At 46.9% G+C, this 14686-nt stretch overlaps 1 protein-coding gene across 1 annotated transcript in view; it reads left to right on the plus strand.

The window, feature by feature from the left end:
- The window catches only part of wdr46 (WD repeat domain 46), a 39888-nt gene that overhangs the window by 22367 nt on the left and 2835 nt on the right, over window positions 1–14686 (plus strand). The window contains exons 6-8 of the mRNA XM_085975290.1: window positions 3127–3274; window positions 7453–7547; window positions 14216–14311. Coding sequence (XP_085831416.1) covers window positions 3127–3274; window positions 7453–7547; window positions 14216–14311 — 339 coding nt within the window. The remainder of the gene's footprint in view (window positions 1–3126; window positions 3275–7452; window positions 7548–14215; window positions 14312–14686) is intronic.

A 14686-nucleotide genomic window follows, 5' to 3' on the forward strand; every position in this document is an offset into this window, starting at 1 on the left:
TTTGTTCCCCATTATAAATTCCCCTGATTCTGACTGCAAGGGACCTATGCTTGACTTCACCAATCTTTTTCTCTTCACATAGCTATAAAAGCTTTTACAGTCAGTTTTTATGTTCCCTGCAAGCTTACTTTCATAATCTATTTTCCCCTTCTTAATTATTCCCTTTGTCCTCCTTTGCTGAATCCTAAACTGCTCCCAATCCTCAGGTTTGCTGCTTTTTTTGGCCAATTTATATGTCCTCTCTTTGGATCTTATGTTATCCCTAATTTCCCTTGTTAGCCACGGTTGAGTCACCTTTTTTGATTTATTTTTATGCCAAACTGGGATAAACAAATTCTGTAGTTCATCCATGTGATCTTTGAATGTTTGCCGTTGCCTATCCACCGTCAACCCTTTGAGTGACATTACCCAATCAATCCTACCCAACTCGCGTCTCATACCATCATAGTTCCCTTTATTTAAATTCAGGACCTTAGTCTCTGAGTCAGCTACTTCCCTCTCCATCTTAATGAAGAATTCGATCATATTATGATCGCTCCTCCCCAAGGGGCCTCGCACAACAAGATTGCTAATTAATCCTTTCTCATTACATAATACCCAGTCTAAGATGGCCTGACCCCTAGTTGGTTCCTCGACATATTGGTCCAGGAAACCATCCCGTATACACTCCAGGATTTCCTACTTTTAATACCCTGGGGTGGAATCCATGGGTCCTGGAGACTTGTCTATATTTAATAATATTAGTTTCTCCATCTCCATGTTTTTACTTGGTGAATCTAGTTAGTTCCTCCCCTTGATTTTATTTTTAGAAAAGAGGAATAAGGTGCATAAAAGAGTGAGTGGGATAGTACTAGAGGCGGAATTAGTACCATATGAGATAGGAGCAGACTAAGAAAGACTACGAAAAATTCAAAAATGGGTTTAGAATGCATGTACGTAAACGCACAAAGTGTGGTGAATAAGGTTGGTGAGCTACAAGTACAATTAGCTGTGTGGCGATATGATGTGGCAATAACGGAAACATGGCTTAAAAACAGTGATGAAATCAATTGACTGCAACAGGACATAGGCTAGCAGAATGGGCAGACAAGTGGCAAATGGAATTTAATAGAGAAGTGTGAGGTGGTGCATTTTGGCAGAAGGAACAGGGAGAGGCAATATACACTTAATGACACAGTTTTGAAGAGTGTGCAGGGACAGCGGGACCTGGGAGTTAATGTGCTTAGGTCCCTGAAGGTGGCAGGACATATTGAGAGAGTGGTTAGCAAAGCATATGGGGTCTTGGGCTTCATAAATAGAGGTATTGAGTACAAAAGTAGAGAAGTTATGCTGAACCTTTATAAAGCGCTGGTTAGGCCACAACTGGAGTATTGCGTCCAGTTCTGGTCACCACACTTTAGGAAGGATGTGAAGGCCCTTGAGAGGGTGCAGAGGAGATTTACCACAATGGTTCCGGGGATGGGGGATCTTAGCTACAAGGACAGGTTGGAGAAGCTGGATTTGTTTTCATTAGAGCAAAGGAGGTTGTGGGGTGATGTGATAGAGGTGTACAAGATTATGACGGGTTTGGATAGGCTGCACGGGGAAAGACTGTTCCCACTAGTTGATAGTACAAGGACTAGGGGGCACAGATTTAAGGTTTTGGGCAAGAGATATAGGGAGGTTGTGAGGGAAAACTTTTTTACGCAGCGAGTGGTGAGGACCTGGAACTCGCTGCTGACGGAAGTGGTGGAAGCGGAGACACTCAATGTTTTCAAGGGGAGACTGGATAGGCACTTGAGGGAAATAAACTTGCAGGGCTACGGGGAGAGAGCGAGGGAGTGGGACTGACTGGATTGCTCTACAGAGAGCCGGCACGGACTCGATGGGCCAAATGACTCATGACTCTCTGATATCCACCTTAGAATGTCTCACCTGAAAGACAGCATCTCTGACAGCGCGGCGCTCCCTCAGCACTGCACTGGAGTATCGGTTTGGATTTTTGTGCTCCAGTCTCTGGAGTGGGACTTGACCGATGCAAAGTAGCTACTTAATAAGTCTGCTGTTTCCTGATTGCCAAGTACAATATCAAAACTTGTGCACAATTCGAAGGGGAGTTCTCCCCAGTGTCCTGGCGAACATTAATCCCTCAACCAATATCACTAAAATGGATTACCTGGTTGCGGTTTGTGGGACCGTGCTGTATACAAATTGGCTGCCGCATTTCCCTAGAGTACAACGGTGACTGCACTTCAATGCAAATTCTTTCTGCATACATTAGAACGGTTTACTTGAACAAGCTAATTAATGAGAAATACATTAGTGTATTGTAAGGCACAGTGAGAGCTGGATATGTGAACCTGTGGAATTCTCTACCACACAAGGCAGTGGAGGCCAATTCATTAAATATATTCAAGAAGGAGTTGGATCTATTTCTTAAGGCTAAAGGGATCAAGGGATATGGGGAGAAGGCAGGGACAGGGTACTGAATTTGGATGATCAGCCATGATCTCATTGAATGGCAGAGCAGGCTCGAGGGGCCGAATGGCCTACTCCTGCTCCTATCTTCTATGTTTCTATGAATGGCGGAGCAGGCTTGAGGGGCCGAATGGCCTACTCCTACTCCTGCTCCTATCTTCTATGTTTCTATATGTATTATATAATATACCCTGGAACATGAATTCCACCGTACCAGTCAAATGTTCCTTTGGATTTTAGTGAGCTATATAAGACTTGCATTTACACAGCACCTTTCCTATCCTCGGGGCGTCCGAAAGCTTCACAGCCAATGAAGTACTTTTTCAAGTGGAGTCACTGTTGCAGTTTAGGAAACGCGGCAGCCAATTTGCGCAGAGCACGCTCCCGCACACAGCAGTGCGATAATGACCAGATAATCTGTTTTTTAGTAATGTTAGTTGAGGGATAAGTATCAGCCCCAGGACACCGGGGAGAACTCTGCAGCCCTTCAAATAGTGGCCGTGCGATCTTTTAACGTCCAACTGAAGCATCAGGACAGGCGGACTTGGCGTCACGTCTGAAAGATGGCAGCTCCAACATGGCGGTAATCTGCTGAGGGGTTGCCTGGAATGTGTGTTCATGTAACCGATAGATGCAGTGTTGATTAATGTCTCTTTTCCCCCCAAACAGATTTACAAAGACATTCATCATGCGACGGTGAGGAGGCCGTATTTGAGTCACTCTGTCCGTCAGGGAGTGCATGGGCTGCAGTTCTGCCCCTACGAGGACGTCTTGGGCGTGGGGCACGGCCAGGGATTCACCAGCATGCTCGTGCCAGGCAAGTAATGAGAGAGTCCCCAGCGTGCTCGTGCCAGGCAGATTGGAAGAACATGCTTTTTGTCATCAAGTGATCTACTGAGCACTTCTGATGGTGGAGTGTAAGATCCGGATCACAGGCTCACACAGATTACCCAACAGGGTTTTAGAAGTTGCAAGGCTTTTATTAAAGAGCTACAGTTTTAAAGCATAATCAGATATTACATATGGTTTAAGCTGAGTATAATAGACATACAACCCGTGACAGTAGAAAGCGATCTACGACTCCCCGAAGCGGAATGCCACGATCGGACGAACGGTTGGATGTCTGATAAGGCAGCGTGGAGGTCTTGGGTCAGCAAGTCTCTGCAGCCAGTAACAGCAGTCGCCTCTGTTGATTATCCCCCTGGCTGTTGGAGGTGAGCCAGCATTGATTTCCACCTCGAAGAAGCCTTCGCCCCTCGCTGACTGATTCCCTCTCTCAGCCCTCTATTCTTATAGTTATTTCGGTGGGCTGTGATCTATCTATTGTCAATCATCTATAATCCAAGTGTGCTGCGGGAAAACATTTCTCACTGCCCCTTTCTGCCTGGCTGACGAGGCCTTTCTCATCTTTCTGAGGAATGTTTTGTTAAGTTTCTTCAAGGGCATTTTATGGCTTCGTGGCTCCTTGTTATCTAGCAGGTGCTATCCTCCCTGTTTCCTTGCATTTTCAACTCCCTTATCACTTCTATTTGTCTTTTGCTGCTTGATATTCGACCTTGCTGATATTTATGCTATCTTTTTCCGCTTGCCTGTTGTCTGTCTCTGTTCTAAGGATTAAAACCCATCTTTGACTCTTAACAGCTATTTCTTACAATTCCCTTCTTTGAGAAGGAAATATCCTTATTCACTTCTCAAAATCGGCTCTTGACTAATCTAGCCAGCTCTTATTGCTCTCTCAACTTGGGCGTTAGTTAGTAGGGAGTCTTGAAAATGAAGATTACCCCCATCCTTACAGTCCATTCCTTTGAGGAGAAGGAGCAACCTCTGACCCCTTACTCAAATTCAATTCACTGTTCCGGTATTCCAATTCTGCCCCGCCTGGGGTATCCTCTGTTTCTTCTATCTTTCCTGATGTTACCCCGCCTGGGGTCTCCTCTACATTGCTTCGGATCTTCTCTTTCGGTGTGCTTAATTAATTTGTTAGTGCTGGTTAGTCATGGGCATGAGTACCCAATTGGTTTATGTCTTACTACACATGTTACATATATCAAATACACTTATCATTACAAGTTGGATAACTACCAGAGCATGTGAAATAATACAAACCTAAGGGTGTGCTGATGTATTAAACCCAATATCCCACCAGTGTGAGTTGTCCCCTATGCTGTCAATTTCAATATCACAGAATCTACAGTGCAGATAGAGGCCATTTCGGCCCATCGAGCCTGCACCGACACATATCCCACCCTATCCCCGTAACCCCATGTATTTAATCCCCTAACACTAAGGGTCAATTTATCATAGCCAAATCAACCTAACCCGCACATCTTTGGACTGTGGGAGGAAACCGGAGCACGCGGAGGAAACCCACGCAGACACAGGGAGAATGTGCAAACTCCACACAGACAGTCGCCCGAGGCCAGATTTGAACCCGGGTCCCTGGTGCTGTGAGGCAACAGTGCTAACCACTATGCCACCGTGCCCCCCTATTCTCAAGTTGTCTTGCTCCAAAACATAAAAATACTTTAGGGAGGAGTTCAGTCGCATCATGAGCTCACTGAAACCCACAAACAACAGGGGAATGTCGTATCCGAGTATTCGAATTGTGCAACATAATTGTGTAGCTCATACTTAAAAACGTGTTGGTTGATGGGACAGGTCCTGTTAGACCCGTAAAGCATGGTAATTGCAGTAGTAGTGACACAGGAGGCACCACAAATCACCCCATACTGGTTTCGCACTGGTTTTTCCCATGCTCTGTTACATCATATTTCTTATTGTCCTTTCTTCAGATGTCTTTCCAAAATACTGTAAAAACATTGAATATAACTGGAGAAAAATTAGTGTTTCACATTTAAACAAATCAAATCAAACTGCTTTAGAAGATTTAACCATAGCAACCGCGACTCCAAAGTTAAATCTTAGACTGAAACTTAATCTTTTGTTAAACAAACTTTTTGTTGTTCTTCTCAGTTTTTACACACCAGCTTAATTAAAATTGTAGTTCAAAGATTTTTTTTAAATTCTTGGGTCACAATCTTATTCGCACATTCTTAAAACTTCCAAAACAAGACAAAAGATTTAAATGCTTTTAACACAGAGAAGTGGGTGGAGCTAAAACACACACAACAGAATCTTTCTTTTAAAGACAGATTTTTCAGACAAAAGAAATACTGTAACTTCTTAAACACTCATAGTCAGGAAAACATTCACACTTCAACACACATTTTCATACAAACTGAAATTCTAGCATTTTTTTAAGGTTCCTTTCACTCCGCAATCTTGTGTTTTATTTGTCTCGGCACAGATGTTAATAACTTCCATGTCGGTGTAACTTTTAAGTTTATCTTTTTTTCCCTTTTTAAATCGGTCTCAACGGCTTTTCCTGGCTTCCCAGATCCCTGTTTTTTTCCCTTCCTTTGCTGAGTTTTCAGACTGGTTAGCCTGCAAATTAGATCTTTCTCCTTCTTTATCTCTCCCTCTCTCTCCTGCACTTTATGCCTTACCTCCTTCAGGCTATCTATCAACTGTTCCCGGTGATATGCCAACGCCATTGTGTTTCTGGTTTTACCTTTCAACAAGCTCTTTACCGCTCCCTTCTTTCAGAGAGAAAAAAAAACACTATACACAGTCTAAGCAGTAGGTTTTAAGGAGCGTCTTAAAGGAGGATAGAGAGGCGGAGAGGTTTAGGGAGGGAATCCGAGAGCTTGGGGCCTAGGCAGCTGAAGGCACGGCCACCAGTGGTGGAGCGATTTATAATCAGGGATGCTCAAGAGGCCAGAATTGGAAGAGTGCAGAGATCCTGCCGGGTGTGGGGCTGGAGGAGGTTACAGCGAAAGGAAGTGGGGGGCGAGGCCATGGAGGGATTTGAAAAGAAGGATGAGAATTTTAAAATCCCGGCGTTGCCGGACTGGGAGCCAACGTAGGTCAGCGAGCACAGGGGTGATGAGTGAACAGGACTTGGTGCGAGTTAGGACACGGGACATAGATACATAGAAGATAGGAGCAGGAGTAGGCCATTCGGCCCCTCGAGCCTGCTCCGCCATTCAATGAGATCATGGCTGATCATCCAAATTCAGTACCCGGTCCCTGCCTTCTCCCCATATCCCTTGATCCCTTTAGCCTTAAGAAATATATCTAACTCCGTCTTGAATATATTTAATGAATTGGCCTCCACTGCCTTCTGTGGTAGAGAATTCCACAGGTTCACCACTCTCTGGGTGAAGAAATTCCTCCTCATCTCTGTACTAAATGGCTTACCCCTTATCCTTAGACTGTGACCCCTGGCTCTGGACTCCCCGACCATCGGGAACATCCTTCCTGCATCTAGTCTGTCTAGTCCTGTTAGAATTTTATAAGTTTCAATGAGATCCCCTCTCATTCTTCTAAACTCCAACGAGTATAAGCCCAATCGACCCAATCTCTCCTCATACGTCATTCCTGCCATCCCAGGTACCAGCCTGGTGAATCTTCGCTGCACTCCCTCCATGGCAAGAACATCCTTCCTCAGATAAGGCGACCAAAACTGCACACAATACTCAAGGTGCGGTCTCACCAAGGCCCTGTACAACTGCAGCAAGACATCCTTGCTCCTGTACTCAAATCCTCTCGCTATGAAGGCCAACATACCATATGCCTTCTTAACCACCTGCTGCACCTGCATGCTTACCTTCAGCGACTGGTGCACAAGGGCACCCAGGTCTCGTTGCACTTCCCCTTCTCCCAATCTATTGCCATTCAGATAATAATCTGCCTTCCTGTTTTTGCCACCAAAGGGTCAAAGGGCAGCTGAGTTTTGGATGAGCTGAAGTTTACAGAGGGTGGGAGGCCGGACAGGCGAGTGTTGGAATAGTCAAGTCCGGAGGCAACAAAAGCATGGATGAGGGTTTCAGCAGCAAGTGGGCTGAGGCAACACCAAACCTGTATGAGACTGGCCAGTGAAACGGACTTTTAATGGTCAGACTGAGTGAGTTTGTCTTTCCCACCCCTGTGCAGGTGCTGGTGAGGCGAACTTTGATGCCCGAGAGTGCAATCCTTACCAGAGCAAGAAGCAGAGGCAGGAATGGGAGGTCAAGGCCCTGCTGGAGAAGGTAGGTGTCTTTGCATTATTGCTGGAGCTCCTTTATCTCTGCTGTTACTGCGACAAGCTTGGGACGCAGAGTGCGGGCACACTAACCAGCACAGTAACTAGAGAACAGAGCAACTCTGTGCTTCCCTCGTCATTACCCTGCAGAGTAAAATCAGGTGATGGTGAAGATTTACTACTTTCAGAGAGAATGAAGCATACCGCCCACCATTTGTCACGTGTGCCCCACGGAGCAGGACCGAGTGAATAAGTTCGAACCGTAAGCTTGTACTCGCTGCACATGCAGAGCCATTGCCAGGAAATGCATATGAATTAACTAGTGTTGGCATTCAATGAGGGAAGGTTAGTTGCTGACTCTCGTGAACTTGTGGAGAAGGGCATCTCCGATACATAGAAACATAGAAGATAGGAGCAGGAGTAGGCCATTCGGCCCCTCGAGCCTGTTCCGCCATTCAATGAGATCATGGCTGATCATCCAAATTCCGTACCCTGTCCCTGCTTGATCCCTTTAGCCTTAAGAAATATATCTAACTCCTTCTTGACTATATTTAATGAATTGGCCTCAACTGCCTTGTGTGGTAGAGAATTCCACAGGTTCACCACTCTCTGGGTGAAGAAATTCCTCCTCATCTCAGTCCTAAATGGCTTACCCCTTATCCTTGGACTGTGACCCCTGGTTCTGGACTGCCGCGCCATCGGGAACATCCTTCCTGCATCTAGTCTGTCCCCGAGTACAGCTGGGGAGTGGCACCGTGGCTGCATAAGCAGACTTGAATCTCCAACCTCCTCACTTCCACCCTCCGTTAGACCTGCACACATGGATTTCCGAGGGGTGGGATTGCTTCGCCGCTGCGTGTTTGGTGAGATGGATTCTGTCTTCAACATCCTGCCAAATAGGAATGTGTCTCGGTTCTCGTTCAAAAGCTTTAGCCCGGTGAGGAGTGCCTCGTGAGGTAGATTTAAAATAACTGGCCGAAGAACTCGAGGGGAAATGAGACATTTCTTCACGCAGAGGGTTGTTGAGATCTGGAATGCACTACCTGAAAGGGTGGTGGAAGCAGATTCCATCGGATCTTTCAAAAGGGAATTGGACATGTACTTGAAGAGGACTCATTTACAGGGTTATGAGGAACCAGATGGCACAGATCCTGGCGAATGGGAAAGATACGAAGAACAGCAAAGGGTCACAAAACAGATAGTAAGAGCTACAAGAAGGGAGTATGAAAAGAAACTTGCAATGGATATCAAAATCAACACTCAGAATTTTTACAATTACATTAGGAAAAAGATGGTGGTCAGGAGCAATGTTAGCCCCTTAAACTGAAAGCAGTGATATTGTCAATGATGAGGAAATGGCGGACATGTTGAATAATTACTTTATATACAGTAGAGGAAGAGGATAGCATGCCAGAAATCCCAAGGAAACTAATATTGAATCAGGGCAGGGACTTTAACGTAAGTAAAATAACAGTAATGAAGAAAATAATGGGACTAAAGAGTGACAGATCCTCAGGACCAAGATGGTTTCCATCCCAGGGTTTTAAAGGAAGTAGGTGAGCACATTGCAGATGCCCTAAATATAATCTTCCAAAGTTCTCTCGATTCAGGAACCGTTACTTAAGATTGGAAAATTGTGAATGTCACGCTGCTATTTAAAAATGGGGAGAGAGGGAAACCAGGGAATTATAGACCAGTTAGCCTAACGTCTGTTGTCAGGAAACTGCTAGAGTCTTTAAGGATAGGGTGACTGAACACCTCAAATTTTCAGTTGAGCTGAGTGAGCCAGCATGGATTTGTGAAAGGCAGGTCATGCCTGACAAACCTGATTGAATTTTGTGAGGAGGTGACTAAAGTAGTGGACAGGAGAATGTCTATGGGTGTTATTTATATGGACTTCCAGAAGGTATTTGATAAACTCCCACATAAGAGACTGAACATAAGAACATAAGAAATAGGAGCAGCAGTAGGCCATACGGCCCCTCGGGCCTGCTCCACCATTCAATAGGATCATGGCTGATCCGAATCTAGACTCACGTCCACTTCCCTGCCCTCTCCCCGTAACCCCTAATTCCCTTATCAGCTAGGAAACTGTCTATCTCCATTTTAAATTTATTTAATGCTGCAGCCTCCACAGCTCTCTGAGGTAGCAAATTCCATAGGTTTACTACCCTCTGAGTGAAGAAGTTTCTCCTCATCTCAGTTTTGAAAGGGCAGCCCCTTATTCTAAGATTATGCCCCCTAGTTCTAGTCTCACCCATCAGTGGAAACATCCTCACCGCATCCACCCGATCAAGCCCCCTCACAATCTTATATGTTTCGATAAGATCGCCTCTCATTCTTCTGAACTCCAATGAGTAGAGGCCCAACCTACTCAACCTTTCCTCATACGTCAACCCCCTCATCTCCGGAATCAACCGAGTGAACCTTCTCTGAACCGCCTCGAGAGCAAGTCTATCTTTTCTTAAATATGGAAACCAAAACTGCACACAGTATTCCAGGTGTGGCCTCACCAATGCCCTGTATAACTGCAGCAAGACTTCCCTGTTTTTATACTCCATCCCCCTTGCAATAAAAGCCGAGATTCCGTTGGCCTTCCTGATCACCTGCTGTACCTGCATACTAACCTTCTGTGTTTCATGCACCAGGACCCCCAGATCCCTTTGTACTGTAGCACTTTGCAGTTTCTCTCCATTTAGATAATAACTTGCTCTGCTAACTAAGGTAGAAGCCCACGGAATTGAGGGCAAATTATTGACCTGGTTAGGAAATTGGCTGAGCGACAGGAGACAGAGTAGGGATAATGGGTAAGTACTCTAATTGGCAGGATGTGACTAGTGGTGTCCCGCAGGGATCTGTGTTGAGGCCTCAACTATTCACTATTTATTAACGACTTAGATGATGGCATAGAAAGTCATGTATCCAAGTTTGCCGATGACACTAAGATAGGCGGTGTTGTAGGCGGTGTAGATGAAAGCATAAAATTACAAAGTGATATTGACAGATTAAGTGAATGGGCAAAACTGTGGCAAATGGATTTCAATGTAAGCAAATGTGAGGTCATCCACTTTGGACGTAAAAAGGATCAAACAGGGTACTTTCTAAATCATCTTAGGCAGTCCCTCGGAACCGAGGATGACTTGCTTCCACCTTAAAAATGAGTTCGCAGGTGACTGATTAGTCCAATGCGGGACTTACAGTCTCTGTCACAGGTGGGGCGGGCGGGTGGGGTGTTTGGGTTGACGTAGACATAGAAATAGGGCGGGGGGACTGTGATATGCTCGAACACATTAACATCGAGAGGGAGGAGGTATTGGCAGTTTTAGCAGGCCTAAAAATGGATAAATCCCCAGGCCCGGACGAAATGTATCCCAGGCTGCTGTGTGAGGCAAAGGAAGAGATTGCGGGGGCTCTAACACACATATTCAGAACCTCTCTGGCCACAGGGGATGTGCCAGAGGACTGGAGAACCGCTAATGTAGTTCCATTATTCAAGAAGGGGAGTAGGGAAAAACCGGGGAACTACAGGCCAGTGAGCCTAACATCAGTGGTGGGAAAATTATTGGAAAAAATTCTGAGGGACAAAATCAGTCTCCACTTGGAGAGGCAAGGATTAATCAGGGATAGTCAACATGGCTTTGTCAAGGGAAGATCATGTCTGACTAATTTGATTGAATTTTTTGAGGGGGTGACTAGGTGTGTGGATGAGGGTAACGCAGTGGATGTGGTATACATGGATTTCAGTAAGGCCTTCGATAAAGTCCCGCACAGGAGACTGGTCAAGAAGGTAAGAGCCCATGGAATCCAGGGTGCCTTGGCACATTGGATACAAAACTGGCTTAGTGGCAAAAGGCAGAGGGTGATGGTCGAAGGTTGTTTTTGTGACTGGAAGCCTGTGGCCAGTGGGGTACCACAGGGATCGGTGCTGGGTCCCTTGCTGTTTGTGGTCTATATTAATGACTTGGATATGAATGTAAAAGGTATGATCAGTAAGTTCGCGGATGATACAAAAATTGGTAGGGTGGTAAATAGCGAGGAGGGTAGTCTCAGTCTGCAGGACGATATCGATGGGTTGGTCAGATGGGCGGAACAGTGGCAAATGGAATTTAACCCGGAAAAGTGCGAGGTGATGCACTTTGGGGGGACTAACAAGGCAAGGGAATACACAATGAATGGTAAGACCCTAGGCAAGACGGAGGGCCAGAGGGATCTGGGTGTGCAGGTACACAGATCCCTGAAGGCGGCGGAACAGGTGGATAAGGTGGTAAAAAAGGCATATGGGATACTTGCCTTCATTAGCCGAGGCATAGAATATAAGAGCAAGGAGGTTATGATGGAGCTGTATAAAACACTGGTTAGGCCACAGCTGGAATACTGTGTGCAGTTCTGGTCGCCACACTACAGGAAGGATGTGATAGCTTTGGAGAGGGTGCAGAGGAGATTCACCAGGATGCTACCAGGGCTGGAACGCTTCAGCTATGAAGAGAGACTGGGCAGATTGGGTTTGTTTTCCTTGGAGCAGAGGAGGCTGAGGGGGGACATGATTGAGGTGTACAAAATTATGAGGGGCATAGATAGGATGGATACTAAGGAGCTTTTTCCTTTAGTAGAAGGGTCAATAACTAGGGGGCACAGATTCAAGGTAAAGGGCGGGAGGTTTAGAGGGGATTTGAGAAAGAACTTTTTCACCCAGAGGGTGGTTGGAGTCTGGAACTCACTGCCCGGAAGGGTTGTGGAGGCTGGAACCCTCACAACATTCAAGACGCATTTGGATGAGCACTTGAAATGCCATAGCATACAAGGCTACGGACCAAATGCTGGAATACGGGATTAGATTAGACAGGGCGTGATGGCTGGCGCGGACACGATGGGCCGAAGGGCCTCTATCCGTGCTGTATAACTCTATGACTCTATGACGTGCGCTGCCTACGCTTGGCTTCCGCTTGCTCCCGGCGAAGAGACTCGAGGTGTTCGGCGCCTTCCTCCACTTTGTGCGGTCTTGGGCCAGGGATTCCCAGGTGTCGGTGGAGATGTTACTCTTTTTCAAGGAGGCTTTGAGGGTGTCCTTGAAGCGTTTCCTCTGCCCACCTGGAGCACGCTTGCTGTGCCGGAGCTCCGTGTAGAGCGCTTGTTTTGGGAGTCTCGTATCCGGCATGCGGACAATGTGACCCGTCCATCGGAGCTGATTGAGCGTGGTCAAAGCTTCAGTGCTGGGGATGTTGGCCTGAGCAAGAACACTGTCGTTGGTGCGCCTATCCTGCCAATGGATTTGCAGGATCTTGCGGAGGCAGCGTTGGTGGTACCTCTCCAGTGCTTTGAGGTGCCTGCTGTACATGGTACATGGTCCATTTTCTAAATGATGAAGAGCTAAAAACAGTGGACGTCCAAAGAGACTTGTGGAGCGTGCAGCGTAGGTTTACCAGAATAATACTCGGACTCCAAGGGTTAAGTCGTCGTCGTACGTGTCTTCACACTGATCCCTTTGGGGAACTGTATGAAGTGGTGGAAGGATTTCTGGCCGCGATTAACGCTCCTTCCGTGACCGTAACCATCTTCGTACCAGCCATTAGGGTGGTTAGTCCTATGGCGGGAGGGTTTTACGGGCTCCCACAACCCATACGAGGGGGGGGGGGCCACTCACACCCACGGACGCAAGTATCCCGCTGGATGTCAACCCAGAATTTAGAGCCGGAGCTCCGACTCCACTTGCCGGGACTGTCTGGAGCGGGGTTTGAAACCCTACGCCTTCTGGCCCAGCGGCGGGGATGCTACCGCTACGCCAAAGGCCCACTCCAAGGGTTAAGTTACGAGGAGAGATTACACAAATTAGGGTTGTATTCCCTAGAATTTAGAAGGTTAAGGGGTGATCTGATCGAAGTTTTCAAGATATTAAGGGGAACAGATGGGATAGACAGAGAGAAACTATTTCCGCTGGTTGGGGATTCTAGGACTGGGGGCAGAGTCTAAAAATTAGAGCCAGACCTTTCAGGAGTGAAATTAGGAAACACTTCTACACACAAAGGGTGGTAGAAGTTTGGAACTCTCTTCCGCAAACAGCAATTAGTGCTAGATCAATTAATTTTAAATCTGAGATTGATCGCTTTCTGTTAACCAAAGGTATTAAGGGATATGGGCCAACAGCGGGTATGTGGAGTTAGATCGCAGATCAGCCATGATCTCATTGAATGGCCGAACAGGCTCGAGGGGGCTGAATGGCCTCCTCCTGTTCCTACGCAAGAAGCTGGGGTGTGGGACTAATTTGGATAGCTCTTTCAAAGAGCCGGCAGACAATACAGGCCGAATGGCGGCCTCCTGTGCTATAAGATTCTGCTATGATTCTGAGGGGCTAGGACTGCCGCTGCGCTCTCTTACTGTAGCTGCACGTTCTTGTACAAGACTCTGTCTTAGTCTGTCCACTGGGCATTGAGCAGTGTTGTGCAGCCAGCGTCATGCTCTACACTGTAAGGTATGAGATAGGTGTAATGTGTATATACAATATAGAGAAAAGTTCTGCACGTCCTCTTTAAAACATAAAACGTTGCTATTTGTCTGGTAAACTTCGTATCCGAGCCGCTGTTAAAGGAACCACTTGCAACCGTCCCCTGGCCCGATGGAGTAGAATGCTTTCAGAAATTGGATCTTACCAGCGGATGAAACTGATTCCTTTTCTTCCAGATTCAGCCTGAGCTGATTACCCTGGACCCAACCAAACTGGGACAGATCGACTTTATCACCATGGACCAGAAGCACAAAGAACGCGTCCAGCGTCTGGTGAGTATCCCAACTGCGGGTGTCAGGCCTCCGTATTTTGCCTCGAGAACAGCACTCCCTCAGTGCTGCTCCTCCGACAGTGCAGCGCTCTCTCAGTACTGCCTCTCCGACAGTGCGGCGCTCCCTCAGTACTGACCCTCTGACAGTGCGGCTCTTCCTCTGTACTGCCCCTCCGACAGTGCGGCGCTCCCTCAGTACTGACCCTCGGACAGTGCGGCACTCCCTCAGCACTGCCCCTCCGACAGTGCGGCACTCCCTCTGTACTGCCCCTCCGACAGTGCGGCACTCCCTCTGTACTGCCCCTCCGACAGTGCAGCTCTCCCTAAGTACTGCACCTCTGACAGTGCGGCGCTCCCTCAGTACTGCCCCTCGGAC

This window comes from Somniosus microcephalus, unplaced genomic scaffold (genome assembly GCF_052327205.1).
Source record: "Somniosus microcephalus isolate GS21.2 unplaced genomic scaffold, FLI_Smic_1.0 unresolved_chr1, whole genome shotgun sequence".
Classification (NCBI taxonomy): domain Eukaryota; kingdom Metazoa; phylum Chordata; class Chondrichthyes; order Squaliformes; family Somniosidae; genus Somniosus; species Somniosus microcephalus.